This window comes from Mesoplodon densirostris, chromosome 16 (genome assembly GCF_025265405.1).
Source record: "Mesoplodon densirostris isolate mMesDen1 chromosome 16, mMesDen1 primary haplotype, whole genome shotgun sequence".
In the NCBI taxonomy this organism is placed as follows: Eukaryota; Metazoa; Chordata; class Mammalia; order Artiodactyla; family Ziphiidae; genus Mesoplodon; species Mesoplodon densirostris.
In genome coordinates this window covers 82,382,420-82,398,030 of record NC_082676.1, presented here as the reverse complement: position 1 = coordinate 82,398,030, position 15,611 = coordinate 82,382,420, and the positions used below count along the sequence as shown (strand labels likewise).

Sequence of the window (15,611 nt, the reverse complement as noted above, 5' to 3'; positions counted from 1 at the left end):
TTTGGGTTTTCCCAGAAGCTTCTTAAATAGAGCCTGAGGCTTGCGCTTCCTTTAGCTGCAGTCCCGTTGTCTTGCAGGAGCCCTGTTGGCCTGGTGGTGGGATGTGTGTGTTGCAGGGTCTGTAGGCCTGTGATTAGGTCTCAGTCTCTTAGTGAAACCTGCAGGGTGCATTCCACTCCCCCACAAACGGTTGGGCTTTAGTAAAACCTGAAGTGGTTAGATTCTGGGAAAACAGTTTCCCTTGAGGGCAGAGAACCCTGGCTGTATTTCAGAAGGTTACCACCCCACCATCCCCACCCCCAGCACCTTCTGCAAAACCAAAGGGATTCTTCTTCACAGTGAGAATCTGGTGGGACTTCTGGAGGTAAACGTCACAAAAGTTATGGAAAATGCAGCTTCTCTGGAGTTTTTTTAACGCTCATACTAGGCTACACTGAGCCTCCAGCAATTCATCAATTGCAGTTTAGAGTGTTCCTACCCAAACTGGCTCCAGTTGTGAGCTTCTGCACCAGCTAAGCTGTGCTTCTGTTTCTGCCTGTCCGTCTCTCTGGATGGGGGACAGTAGTTTGCCCTGTGACCTTAATTCTCTGATGGATCCAGGAAGAGCTCTTGATTTTCAGTTTTCTCAGTTTTTTTTTTCTTGTGAGGACAGACGTCACAACTTCTAAGCTCCTTACGTATCAGATCAGAAACCAGAAATCCTATTTGAATAGTTGTAGTTTTACAGAAAAAAAATGTGAAGGTAATACAGAGTTTTCATATACCCCATACCCACTTTTCCCTGTTAACAGTTCCCATGAGTATAGGGCATTTGTCACCACTAGTGAACCAACACTGATACATTATTATTATTATTAACTAAAGCCTGTACTTTTGAGATTTCCTTAATTTTTACCTAATGTCCGTTTTCTGTTCCAGTATCCCATCCAGGATACCACATTACATTCAGTCACTATGTTTCCTTAGGCTCCCTTTTGCTGTGACAGTTTCTCAGACTTTCCTTATATTTAATGACCTTGATATTGTGAGAAATGATGGTCAGGTATTTTAGAGAATGTTCCCAATTGGGATATGCCTGTTTTTCTCATGATTAGACATTTGGGTTTGGGGGAGAAAAACCACGGAGGTAAAGTGTCATTATCATCACATCATATGAAGGACACACACACCATCGGTGTGACTTATCACTGTTGAGATCGACCTTGATCTCCTGGCTGAGGTTTCTCCCCTGTGAGGTTCCTTGGTTCCCCCCTTTCTATACTCTTCTCTTGGGAAGGAAGGCACTGCACACAGCACACCTTCTGCAGAGCCCACGTTTTAGGGGTAGAGAGAGATGCCCCCACTTCCTGGAGGGTGAGGTATCTACATTAGTTACTTGGAATTCTTCTGAATGGGTGGCTTGTTTCTTCTTCCCCATTTATTTATTTACTTGTTTATTTCATCATATTTTGGGTTTTAAGCCAATACATTTTTTAAAATTTTGTTTTTCACGTTTTTCCAACTTAGGCCGTATGCAGCAGCTCTTTGCATCGGCACCTGTGTCCCTGTGACACACTCCCATCATTGTGCTTTTGGTTTTAAATACATCTTCCATCTCTCTTTTTTTTAATTTTTAAAATTTTTTAAATTTATTTTATTTATTTATTTTTGGCTGCATTGGGTCTTCGTTGCTGTGCACGGGCTTTCTCTAGTTGCGGTGTGCGGGCTTCTCATTGCGGTGGCTTCTCTTGTTGCAGAACACAGGCCATAGGCGCATGGGCTTCAGTAGTTGTGGCGCACGGGCTTAGTTGCTCCGCGGCATGTGGGATCTTCCCGGACCAGGGCTCGAACCTGTGTCCCCTGCGTTGGCAGGCGGATTCTTAACCACTGCGCTACCAGGGAAGCCCCAACGTGCTTTTGGTTTTGAGCACTTCCTTGATCTCTGGAACCACAAGATGCTTCAGACTCATCTTACGTGGTCCCCATCCCAGTCCCGGACTCAGCCATTTCTCCATGAGCGGCTCAGTTTTCTGCCCTTTTCCCCCCACTGTAGTCTCTTCTTTCAACCTGTGTATCACTTCCTGCTTTTGGTTCTTTTTTATGGGTGTTTGTGGTTCCTTAAGACTGTGGATAATTTCTTCCCTGAGTTCTTCTTGTCTTTGGTCAGTCCTTCTTGTGCATCTTCTTTATCTGCCTTTTGCTCCTCTTTTATTCAGTATCTCCTCACCTACCCTTTTTATTCATAGTTCAGTTTCAGTTCCTTCTAATTATTTATCATCTTTAAGTGAAATGGACTAATTTTAGGGGAAAACACCAGTGAATCATGGGGACAAGGAAAGGACAGACCCTGGTGGGGGGGGGCAGGCAGCAAGCTACCACACGCCTAAACCTTTGCCTGGATTTTTTCTGAATTTTTTTCCACCAGTTTTTCCCTTCGCATCGAGGCACATCTTATTTTCTGGTGTTCGCGGGGGCAGTGGGTCACTGTCTGTGGCAGTAAAGCCAGGTGCCTGCCTCTGGCCTGTTTTCTCTGCCAACACCTTGAGCAGCTCTGGGTTCTCCCCGCACAGGCCCCTACTGCCCTCCTCTTTGCTGCGGGTTCCCCCCACCTTCTCCTTGTCCCTAGCTTTAGTCATTAACATCAGCGTCATGCAATACCTAGGGGTTTGGATGCCGACCCTAGTGGACAGCCTGTGGCCTGTGGCCTGGAGAGGCCGCAGGGAGGCTGGGCTCCCTGCGGCTGCTGGCCTGTGTGTGGGCTGCAGTGGTTTCCTACTTTGGAGTCAGAGTCTTTTCTGTTTTTTTTTTTAATTTTTATTGGAGTATAGTTGATTTACAATGTTGTGTTAGTTTCGGGGATTGACAGGGAACTCTGCTTTTCATCTCTTGTTGTTTTTGGTGCTTTTGAAGGTGTGAAGGGATGCAAATAAAGGCTTTACTCCACCATCTTTAACCAGAGCTGTTCCATCAGGTGTTATGGTTTGTAGAAGGATTATTTCCGTGGCAATCACATTTTTTTAACATGAGACTTTATCCATGAAAGTTATAAGGGGGAAATGATGGGTTTTGCTCTTTATGAAAATGAAATCTTTTTACTTTTTCATAGAATGGTGAACTGAGACTTTATGATGTCACTTCTTGCCAAAATGACCTGTATATTCAGTACAATCCCGATAAAAATCCCAACATACTTTTCTGGTAGGAACTAGCAAGCTGATTCTGACAGAAAATGAAATCTTATAAAAAGAAAATTATTTTTTCCTCATTACTGAATCCCAAGTATCTTGATCATTTTTATATAAATCAGAAATATTTATCTGAGTTCCTTTAGAATTGAGTAGTTTTGAGGAATATAGAACTTCAAGAACTTTTAATTTTTAGAAATGTAGGACACTGTATTTCCTTTGTCAGAGGTTACAAAGGAAATCAAAGAGGAATCTCTCCTCCACCCACAGATGCCTTTTACTGTTCCTGACAGCATTTCTCATGGAAATCAGATCTCGACCATCTGCTAGATTCAAAAATGAAGCGATAAAAATGAAAAAAATTTAACTAAAAAGAACTTGAGAAGAAATGTAAATGTACAAATTATATCATTGATTTTATTTTCAATTTGCTGTTTAACTTAAGAAGCCAAACAAACAAACAAATAAACAATAGATGTCAGTGTATGTAGGACATGAGAGGAGAAGTCAGGGACAGTCACCCCCTCTCTGAGCCTCTCTTGTATTCTTAATTTGTTGGAAATATTACTTTTCAGACAGCAGTGCTTTCTGCAAAATACAAGAGATCTTTTCCTTTTTTTGGCTCTCCAGGCACATTATTTGTCCTGACCAGTGGCTCTTTCTATCTTGGTAAATTGTACATTTTAAAAAACATGTGGACAGTTTAAATAATTCACAATCCAGAAATGAACCCTACAGAGGATTGCTTTTGCTGTTCTGTTTCAAAATAAATGAGGTGGTCACTTTGTACCTGGGGAGAGAAAAAGTTCAGGCCTCTCTTCTACCCCAGATTTCTAAACCCTTCTAAGGATTTATATAATAGTAAAGATATAAAGGATTATAAGGATTTTATAGTAAGAATGAAGCAGCAGTTCCTGCCCTCTTTTCTCTAATCCAAGTAAAGACTATGATGGTCTTTTTTTTTTTTCTTTTCAAAAGACGGGCTTTTGTTGAGAGTGGCAACCTAATCCCTTCTGTGTCAACAACTATTGGCCCCTAAATGGCTTCCGTGCCACCTGTACTGTTAATGTTTCCCCAACTCCTTGGCTATTTTAGTGCTGCATTTTTAAAATATAAGATATTTCTAGTTCTGTTTAATTTTTGAGTACTTGAATATTCTTTTGAAAGAATATTGGTTTAGATGTAGCCAATCAACAATCCCTCAACTGAGAATATTTACCCTTGGCAGGTAAAAGCAGCTGGGATTGTATCTTCGGCCTAGTGGTCATTTAAAAATGTCAGAAGTTTTGTGCTCACTTTGGCAGCACATATACTAAAATTAGAACGATACAGAGAAGATTAGCATGGCCCCTGTGCAAGGATGACACACAAATTCGTGAAGCGTTCCATATTTTTAAAATGGGCAGAAAACCTAAATAGACATTTCCCCAAAGAAGATATACAGATTGCCAACAAACACATGAAAGGATGCTCAACTAATCATTAGAGAAATGCAAATCAAAACGACAGTGAGGTATCACCTCACACCAATCCGAATGGCCACTATCAAAAAATCTACAAACAATAAATGCTGGAGAGGGTGTGGAGGAAAGGGAACCCTCTTGCACTGTTGGTGGGAATGTAAATTGATATAGCCACTCTGGAGAACAGTATGGAGGTTCCTTAAAAAACTAAAAATAGAACTACCATACGACCCAGCAGTCCTACTACTGGGCATATACCCTGAGAAAACCATAATTCAAAAAGAGTCATGTACCACAGTGTTCACTGCAGCTCTATTTACAATAGCCAGGACATGGAAGCAACCTAAGTGTCCATCGACAGATGAATGGATAAAGAAGATGTGGCACATATATACAATGGAATATTACTCAGCCATAAAAAGAAACAAGATTGAGTTATTTGTAGTGAGGTGGATGGACTTGGAGACTGTTACACAGAGCGAAGTAAGTCAGAAAGAGAAAAATAAATACCGTATGCTAAGACATATATATTGAATCTAAAAAAAAAAAAAAGGTTCTGAAGAACCTAGGGGCAAGACAGGAATAAAGACGCAGATGTACAGAATGGACTTGAGGACACGGGAGCGGGAAGGGTAAGCTGGGACGAAGTGAGAGAGTGGCATGGACTTATATATACTACCAAGTGTAAAATAGATAGCTAGTGGGAAGCAGCCGCATAGCACAGGGAGATCAGCTCGGTGCTTTGTGACCACCTAGAGGGGTGGGATAGGGAGGGTGGGAGGGAGACACAAGAGGGAGAGGGGATATGGAGATATATGTATATGTATAGCTGATTTACTTTGTTATACTGTAGAAACTAACACACCATTGTAAAGCAATTATACTCCAATAAAGATGTTTTTAAAAATGTCAGAAGTTTTATAAGGGGTTTAACCTTATGGAATTGCTGATATTCAACCATTTTTAACTTCAAAACTGGCAATTTCATCTCATTCAACCTAAGAGCTTACAGATAGCGAAGCCTAAACAGCACTGTCAAGATTCTCTAAAAAGGAGAAATGGAGGTAGTTTCCATTCTGTCAGAGGGAAGAGGTTGGAAAGCTGTGTCTGATGTAAATATCATTATCTTAAAGGAGGCAATACTTTTTTTGGATACCTTGCCTCACGCCCTTACCTTTCTCCTTCAGTTTGTTCATGTCCCAGCCCCATCAAAAGGACATGGACCCCGTTGCATGCATTTATCATGAATCACGTGGGAACTTCTGCTCCTGTTCCTTCTCTCCCTCCCTCCAACACTTCACCTCCGTCCTTCTTATGTTTTATTTTGTGAGGCATCAGTTGACAGGAGCTAATAATCCCAGGACAGACTTCCCAGGACCCTGCCTCCAGACCATCCCGTTCCTGTTATCCCCACCGTGGTCACTGACCCCTGTCACTTTCCTGTTCCCTTGTTGGTGCAGGTCCTCAGTGAGGTTTGTTGACAGCTCCTGGTGGGCCTGTTGACTACTGCTAGCAGCTGTCCATCATTTTCCTGGTTAATACACACTGGGAGGGGTTACTGTCTTTTATTTGGGTCCTAGGTTCTCAAGGACTTCAGCAGGGTCTTCCATACTCTGCGGACACACTTTACAGCCTTGTTATGAAAACCTGGACTCAGTCCTGGTTCCTCGTCTTGACTCAGCCACCCCATGACTTGGAACCATTCTAAGTCACTGATCTCTGACCCTGTGTTTCTTTATCTCTGAAGTTAAATTGTTGAATATTATAGTCCTATGATTATGTGCCTCAGTGCCATTTAAGGTTGCCCTTCTCTTCCTAAAATCTGTATTATAGATAATTTATACACAGTTATTTCACAGGATGGATCATCGTAGCACAAGATCCTAGCCTCCATCCCAGGATGGAGTACATACTACCACTGACTACGAGGAAATTTAAATGCTTGCTTCCCACCTAGTTCAGCTGCCAGAGGTCCTTTCAGTGCACCAGTTCTGAGTGAGCATGCAAGTATGACTGTCATTTCCCCTGACAGAAACCACGTCACCTCATCAGCCACATAAGAAAATGACAAAACAACCAACTGTGAAAGCATGCTTGCCAGGCTTTCAGCATCACTGCATTTGGTGGGGGAACACATTTGTACAAGATGAAATCGAGGCTGGACGAAGCCCGAAAGACACGTTCTGGGTACCTGTCTTCTGTAACCTGCAACATATGGGAAGTGTGTTTGTGCCAGTGAAGTCAGGGTTCCAGAAAGCCCTTTGCTCCTTGAAGCCACGTCACCATTCCAGGGATGGGGAGAGGGAACCAGGGATGTGGCATGCTGCTTTCTTAGTAATTACCAGATCTCTAGTAAATAATAAGAGTAGCTAAGGCCCGTTCGGCATTGCTTCACTAAATCTTCACAGATAACCGGTAACGTTTACTAACATTGCCTGTGTTTTTTTTTCAGCAGAGAATACTCAGGCTCAGAAAAACAAAGTAGTTAGCTAGTTAGTGGTCAAGATTCAAACTAGGTCTGTCTTACTTCGGTGCCCACGGTCTTTCACTTTACCTTGAACTGATTTTAAAGTTGCCTGTAAGCAACCAAATTGGAACATTGGTGAGAGAAGGAAAAAGAGGTCCCCCACCCCACCCACTCCAAGGTTTGGGGTAGAAAGAGCACTTGAGTGTGAAAGGAGCAAACCTCTGACTTCCACTGACTTTGAAAAAGGGCTCTAAAGTCATCAAAGACACCTCGAAGAGAGGGAAAAGGAAGAATAACTCTTAATAAGAAAAAGGCATATCCCGAGCTTCCCTGGTGGCGCAGTGGTTGAGAGTCCGCCTGCCGATGCAGGGGACACGGGTTCGTGCCCCAGTCCAGGAAGATCCCACATGCCGCGGAGCAGCTGGGCCCGTGAGCCATGGCTCCTGAGCCTGCGTATCCAGAGCCTGTGCTCCGCAATGGGAGAGGCCACAACAGTGAGAGGCCCTTGTACCACAAAAAAAAAAAAAAAAAGGCATATACCAATAAAAAATGGCCAAAAGAGTTGAACAGACACTTCCCCAAAATGAGTAACCAGATGGTCAATGAGCATGTGAAAAGATGCTCAACATCATGGCTCATTAGAAAAATGCAAATCTGAACCACAGTAGAAATCACAGCATACCCACCAGCATTGCCAAGATGAAAAAGACCACAGCACCAGGTGCTGGTGAGGATCTGAAGCCACTGGGTCTCTCAGTCACTGCTGGTGGGAGTGTTGGTGGTAAAACTGCTTTGGGAAACCATCTGATAACTTCAGGTACAGCTGAACACTTGCATTCCATATGACCTAGCATTTTCACCCTTCAGACTATGACCAGCAGGAATCCCTACATATGTTTGTAGGAAACGTATGGAAAACCTATAGGAAAATGTTCATAACAGCACAATGCCTAGGGGCCAGAAACTGGAAACTAGCCAAAAGCCACAGACCAGTGGTGGAATGTTCACATGGTGGCATACTGTTCAGCCACAGGAGTGAGCAAACTGTTGCTACACATGGCAACATGGGTGGACCTCGCACACATGAGGTAGAGTGATGATGGTGGACACAAAAGGGTTCGTGCCATATGATAAAGCTCAAAAATGGGAAAAACTAAACCATGCTGTTAGAAGTCAGGCAGCGCCAGCCTTTTACAGGGCAGGAGGGGAGTGCCAGCGGTTCCTGGGCGGCTGGGGGTGTTCTCTTTTGATCTGGGTGGTGGTTACAGTGTGCTGAGATGTTGAAAATTCACCAATTGTCCACTTAGGATATGTGCATTTTGCTGTATGTATATTCTCCTTTAGTAATAAGTTTTCAAAGTCCTGTACATACAGATGTTAGTTCTTAATTTTTGATTCCCACTGTGGCAACATAAATTTAAATCAGCCAAGGTTTGCATATGTATAAATTAGGAATTTTGTGCACATTGTGACCTAAATTGTGGGAGAAATGTTCTTTTTTTTTTTTTTTTTTTTCTTGATAACGCTTTGTTGACCTCTCAGTGTGTCTGAACCTGACAGGGCGAGGAAGGAAGGAGATAGTGAATTTCATCAACACCAGCAATTATTGCCGCTCAGAGTTCATTCAACCAAAGCCACACAAGCTGGTCAGGTTTCCGCCAGGTTATAGAGCTCTTTCTTGTCTTGGAGTCTATAAAAAAACTTACCTTTTTGTTATGATTTTTATACTTCCAAGAAAAGAAGCATAAGGAAAATACCTATGAAATTCCAAGACCTGGCTACCAGCAAATTCTAAACCTGTATTCGCTAGGAGACAAGGAGAAAAGATTGAAAGAGAAGCCCTCTTTTCACATGGGCCATCTGCATTTGCAGTAGTAGCTGAGAAAAGGCAATATGGAAAGTTTACACAACTCTTACAAAATGTTCAGGCAGTATGCTTGTGGAGTTTTCAGATTCTCATGTCAACACAAATATAATTGAATTCTAGTATTAGAAGGGGACTAAAAGAAGAACAAACTTGTGTTTTAAAAAATAAAACACGTGAAACACCACCTGGCAAAGAGTCTACTATGTCGTCTGGGACAAAACATTGAGACTCAGGTCTGTCCTTCCTTTGAGGCCCCATCATCCTGCCTCTCGGGTGACCCTTGTGGAGCCTTGCCTGGTCTCTTCAAGGTCACACGGTTGGTGGCTAAGCAAGGCAGGCCCTACCATCTTTAAACTTCCAACCTCTTTCTCTCCCCTCCCCCCCCACCATGATGGAGATTCCAAATAATGGATTAATACTAGCCCAAAGGTCACAGGTGTGCTATTAATGCATCTCTTATAAAACATGTATTTCAGCTCGCGACTCTTGAATTCCCTCCAAAGAAACTATTTGGAAACAAAGATGAACGTGTGATTGCTGAGAGGCGGAGTCAGTTAGAGGTAACGGAATTAAGCTTTTCTTTCTCTGTGTGCAGAAGATTTGCCATGTGATTGACCAGTGAGAATTCTTCCTCTTAAACACTTAACTCTCGTTCACGGATGGAGAGATGCTGCTTCATTAACACTGGAGGTGGCAGCGGCAGCTTGTGAAGTAATTATTTAAAATATATTTAAAATATAAGTCCTTCCCCCCACCACAGAGCGTTTTCCTGGGTTTTGAGGAGATACGTGTGTACCAAGGGTTAGGAAGCAGGTTGTGGGTGAGAACTGAATATTCACGTAGACAGATGGTACGCAACGCAGGCTGGGGGTACGAAGCTTGCTGCCAAAGCCTTGAATTAATTAACTGAAGATTTGTAGTATTGCATCGTTGTTACTTTTTCAAGGTGGCTGGAAGCAAAAAGACACATACCTAGTTTAGTCATGGTTAGGTTTTGTTGGACTTAACTTCATCTTCGGAGCCAGCTCCGTGGACAGCTTTGGTTCAGCACAACTGTTGTTTTTCTGACTGCCTCCCTGCTGGCATGCACTGTTGACTGCTCTGTAGAGCTGGTGTTGCTTTGCAGGCTAGAGCTGCTTGTTTGGTTGGCATCTGATGCTACCGAGGCAGAGTGTGCTGAGGCATGGTCGCGGGTAACCCGCGGGCATGGGCTACCCTCTTGCTGCTGTGAGCCACTGAGGCAGGCAGGATAACATTACAAATAGCTCACTCCAGTCGGCAAGCTTCCTGGGGGCCTCGCAAAGTCCCCTCTGCTACTCTTTTAAGAGGAAGAAAAATAAGACCTATTGCAAATGAAATCAAATAAGAGGAGGCCTGAGACAGCCCTTCCTGAATTTCTGTGAAAGTCTCCATAAAACGGCGGTATTTTTCTCATTCCTGGAGACAGCCAGTTTGAAATGGCTGCCCATGGAGTCCAGTGAATACCAGTGAACCGAGCCTTAGGGAAACATCCAGAGGCTGGAGGTTGCAGTGAGAGCAAAAGGGGGGAGTGGGGACCCTGGAGAAATTGAAGACTAGGAGATTGTGGTCCACGAGGGGCATTTTAGAGACTTGAGATCCTCAGTATAGAAGTGATCTGAAGAAAGAAGAGTTTCAGGGTGTGGCCATGCTTACAGGCCTGTGAGTTAAACTGTAGAATTACACCTTTGAAAAGGTGCTGGAAGTATTACGACTGAGGTTTGGATGGGTCGTTGCAGGGCTCTAAAAATCAGCCTATGAGGTGGTGTGACCCTGATACCCAACTGAAGAGCTTACATTCAAAGGAAAGGTTATCGTGGTGAGCCTGCTTGACCAAGTTCTCTTAAAGGTTTAATTGTATCATGCAAACAATTTAAAACTCACAGTAGAACTAGTGATGGTTTTCTTTCTCGAACCCTTACCTGCAGTCAGTTATCCAGACTTGTCTTTAATGGAAACATGCAGAACGACAGTGTATAAAAACAAGTTTGTAAACTAACAGGAAATAGCTGTTGTCATCCCTGCTTACTCAGGGCTCTAATTAAATGCACGTGGTGCCAGCCCCACAGATTGGGCGTTTGTGTGCTGTGCGTTTGTGAGCCCTGCTCTAGGGGACTCTTGTCTTTCCACCCCAGCTTCCAGAGTCAAAGCAAAGCTCAGGGCACCTTTTCATTCTTGGTACTTTCAGGTGGAACCCATGTTTGTGTTTTCAGCATCTCCTGCTTAATCACTTAGCCCTACCGAGCCATCAGCTGTTGACAAACAGAGTTTTATGTCAACATCTCTGCGGATACAAGCATCCCTCCCATTGCCCGTGACTGTGGTTTACCTGTGGCATTAACCCATAAGGAATGGATACCCCACACCTTGTGGAAATATAGGGGCTTACATTTTAAATTAAGTGTATGTCGTCTCATGTTGACTGTTAAATCTTAGAATATTATGTTCTTGGCAAGGAGAGAGTGTAATTCAGCTTCACTTTACTGGAAAGTTAACCTGAGATTCTTGAGTTGATTTCCTGCAACTATTCTGATTTTTATTTTCAATCTAACACCAAGAGTCACTGATTTAGTGCATTTTTCTGTGAAAATTAACATTGGTTGTCACTGAACTTCCTATTTGATTTAATTCAATATACATTGATTTAATTCCTGATACTTGCTGGGGACAGTGCTAGGTGTTACATAGAATATCAAGGTGAGTGGGATGCTTCTTGCCCTCAAAGAGTGTATGTTTACATTGCTGCATGGAACTCTACCTGGAGGTATAGTTAAATACGTAAGCATGTACAGAAAGGTGTATTTCAGCAGGACACATTTGTACTGGCACACACCAATATACATAGTGTTTGCGCAAAAGGAATTATCTGCTGATTTTTAAAATCCAGAAACAGCTTTACAAACCTCCTCACGCCGATTGAGCTGCATAGAGCAGTGCTCTAAGCAAGCATCCAGTTGTGTTTCGATCTTCCTTGCTATTAAAATAGCTGCAAGATTTGGACCTTGTGTTTGAGTTTATCAACAAAAAGTGTCAAATGTTTTCACATGAAAGACATAGATACCTACTTTCTAACTTATATAAGGTTAAATCCTATTTATAAAAATGTTAAAATAATTATTGTAAAAATGATGGGTAACATCAGAAATTTCTGCCTGTCACGAGATGTTCTAGAGATTAGTTTTATCACCGCGGAGAGAGGAATATTAGTGGTGTGTGTGGTGGTAGCCGTGTGGGGTTGGGGTGTGTCGCACCAGGAAAAGGCAGCAGTGAGTCAGGACGTGGTGATGCTCAGTGGCGAAGTGTACATTTGGCCTCCAGAACTCACTCTTATTGATAAACGTGTATAGGCTCCACCCACAAAGAGTTATCAGGACCGCTCTAGCTTATAACCCGGAGCCAGGTTTTCCAGAATCTGGCCTGTTACTGCTTTGCATCTCATGCCCAAATGCTGCCAAGCACTCTTGCTTCACAGGAGCCAGAGTCTCTGGAGGTTTCTAACGTGGGCAGAACCCCCTGTTGCTGCCGTCCCGGCCCCGCTGGAACCGTTCAGTGTAAATGTGCACATCGTGGGCAGACCCTCCTATCGGGCAGCCAGAGGGTTCTGATGGCGGCTCTCCCCACGTGTGACGTGATGCTCAGCTCCTCCAAGCCCTTCCTGTAACGTGGACGACAACCCAGCAGAAAAGGCTGTGGAGGTAACAGGAAATGATCACATCAGTCTCTGTCTGATGAGTTACGTGGAGCAGAACGGTGCTTGTTACTGTACTTGAAGCCAGATACCATTACCATCAGGTTGAACCTGTCCTTGTCATAGGTCAAAAATGGTGGAATATTGGCCATTCCGTAGGCTTTCACATAGTACTACTTCCGTCTCACATTTACTGGGTGTTTACTGAGTGCCAGGCATGAGTGAAAGGCTTGATATCATGCCATTTACTCCTCCAGCCAGCTTTTGAGGTGACTTCTATTATTATCTCCATTTGACAGGTGCGAAGGTTAAGTCTTGGGGAGGATAAAGAAGGTCATGTAGCCAGTGAGTGGCAAAGCCTCAGTCTCTACTAGAGTGTCTTTCAGGGCAGCCTCCTTCTCTTAGTCCTCAAAACACTCTGAGCTTGAGATAGAGCTGGGTCTTCTGCACACTTTGTTCTGGAATGTCCTTGAGACTTCACCTCCACTTCTTTTAAGATTCTTGGTACTTTCTTGCTTGTATCAAAAGGTATGTTTATGTCTCAGATCTCCCCTATTATACTCTTCAGTTACTTGAAGGCAACAGAATCAACGTCTAATTGAATTCTTCATCTCCCATGATATTTCACACGTGCTTCACATTCACTGTATTTATTCACTGAATTCTCAGAAAATCTGCCGATATTAGCCCCAAATAGATGAATTTTTGTTTTGTTTTTGTTGATTGATGAGAGGTGCATTTTGGGTCACTAATTCCAGAGAATGTTATCATCTACTTGGAAACATTTCTGCTAATCATCTCAGTAGTCTGTCATTTCAAGGAGTAACTGTAATTAATGAAAACAAGTGAAATCCTCTAATAAAACAGTAAAGCTTTCAAGAATAAAACCACCACCTTTAGGAGTAAGAACTTGAGAAGTTTCTTGGACGTTTTCTTGAAAGTACTAGAGCAGGCAGCAGCCCAAGACCACTTCTTCCCCATTTTCATGTCACTGGCTAGAGCATTATTAAGATGGATAAAAATAGTGTGGAAGCTTAGAGCATGGGCCTGGGACTCTTCATCCTGGTCTTGAATCCTGGCTTTGCTCTTTTGGAGTTAATGTCACTGTCAGTGTCCTTTATCACTGACAAATGAAGACAAATAATAACCACCGTCTTCCAGGAGTTGACCTGAGGGTTAAATAAGATCATGGACATCACACGGCCTCTGGTACAGAGGGAAGCACTCCGAAATGTTAGGTGGTGCCGTGGTGGTGGTGATGAGGACAGTTGGCCACAGTGATGGCGCCTTCCAGCACGTTTCAGGTCTGCTTTAAGAGCCAGGGGAGGACACAAGAATGCCCCCCACCTGCTGTCATGAAGTGTAGCAATGTGAGCACCTCAGTTTGTTACATCTACTTGCAAAATCAATTTCTGAGGGCAAAGACACTACGATTATGTGACTATTCTTATTCATGGTGATACCTGGAAGATACCAGGAATCTCATGGTGTAACACCAGCCTTTCTTTCACCCTGTAAAATTGTCATCTGAAATGTAGAAATGCTTTCTGATGATTGAATCACGGTCAAGGTACTGTCCAGTGTGAGAAAGAGGAGAGGCCTAGGATCATTATCAAAGGAGCACAGTTCCTCTGCGTTTACACGGCTGCTGTTCACAGCCACTCGGCTCTCTTTTGTGTCTCCTGAGTTGCTGACAGTGAGGCTGCCCACTGTGGCGTCCCCAGCACGCCTGATGTACCCCAAGCCTCTGCCTGACAAATGTCAGTGCCTTTCGGCCAGTGACCCCCAGACATACACCTACTTTTTTAACAGTGTGTTAGATTTATTAATTCCCTGCGCTAAGAAAGAACAGATACCATGGGAAGCAGGGGGCATCTCAGCAAGGTGTTACCAAGACCTTATGATAGGACTTGGCCCTGGGTTGGGTGATTCAGGGCAGAGTGCAAGCAAGCGGGCTTTGCTCTGGATTGGATGTTGGGCTAAGTCTCTGATGGGGTATCTTAATAATTCTTATCTGGAAAGCAAGAAGAACAGAGTGAGGTTAAAACTGTGATTGATAAGAAACACAGCAGTCATCCTATTAGCCAGAGGAGGGGGGTATTTGATCATTTTCATGGTTTGTACAGTATTTATGTTTTTGTGTTTAGACATGATTGTGGAGTGTTTTTTGGTTTTTGTTTTTTCTGTCTTGCTCATGGTCACAGAGTAGCCTCGCCTGGTCTTGCTGTCCTTTGGAGCTGTCTGCTCTTGACAGGAGAATACCGAGCTTAGCTGTGAGCACCAGGCTGGCCCTCAGCTGCATCTCATCACTTTTTCTTACCATAGAGAGATGCCCAGAGCTCACAGGTGTCGTCTTTTCTAACGGAACCGTGAACTAAATGAGGAGTTGTTTTCAAAATAAAAGTCTTGGTAGTTCCCATGCCTTACCTGCCTTACAACGTGGGTGTTACAGCGGCTGCCGTAGTGCTCCGTCCCCCTGCCCAGTACCAGCTGCCACTTCCCTGCACAGCCCAGCTTTTCTGACTAACAGCAGTGTCTCCTTCTGTTGATACTTCAGTTTTATGTTACTTTCAAACCTTTGATTTCCAACAATAGAATCATTTTTGTTTAGACATTGTATAGGTTGAATCCTTTCAGTTTCACAATAAATTTCAGGAGGTGAAAATCCTTGCATTTTCTCACTCGTTTGGCACATGAAAGGTATCTGGCAGTTCTGTGCTTAACTGAACAGTCTTTCCATCTACTCTCTGCTGATCTTACAGAATGGATGATGGCGGAACCATTACCAAATGTAGGCGGAGAATGAGAAATACCTTAAAGAAAGAACTGTTTCCCTCCTCATTTATGTTTTTAGGTATTTTACTTTTTCTGGTTATATGGTCATTCGTATTAGCAGTGACTGTTTTCTGTGATTTGTTGATCACAGAGCATTTTTGAAGGGGGT

General features: G+C 43.3%; 1 protein-coding gene and 1 non-coding gene across 4 annotated transcripts in view; both read left to right on the top strand.

Annotated features, from left to right (window-relative positions):
• KIF16B (kinesin family member 16B) overlaps nucleotides 1-15,611 on the top strand; it is a 298,237-nt gene that overhangs the window by 246,219 nt on the left and 36,407 nt on the right. For all 3 annotated transcript variants that reach the window (XM_060078071.1, XM_060078069.1, XM_060078070.1), the window contains one exon: nucleotides 9,438-9,521. In XM_060078071.1, coding sequence (XP_059934054.1) covers nucleotides 9,438-9,521 — 84 coding nt within the window. The remainder of the gene's footprint in view (nucleotides 1-9,437; nucleotides 9,522-15,611) is intronic.
• Nucleotides 4,453-4,559, top strand: LOC132477196 (U6 spliceosomal RNA). The gene has a single exon (XR_009530218.1). It is a non-coding gene; the product is annotated as a U6 spliceosomal RNA (small nuclear RNA).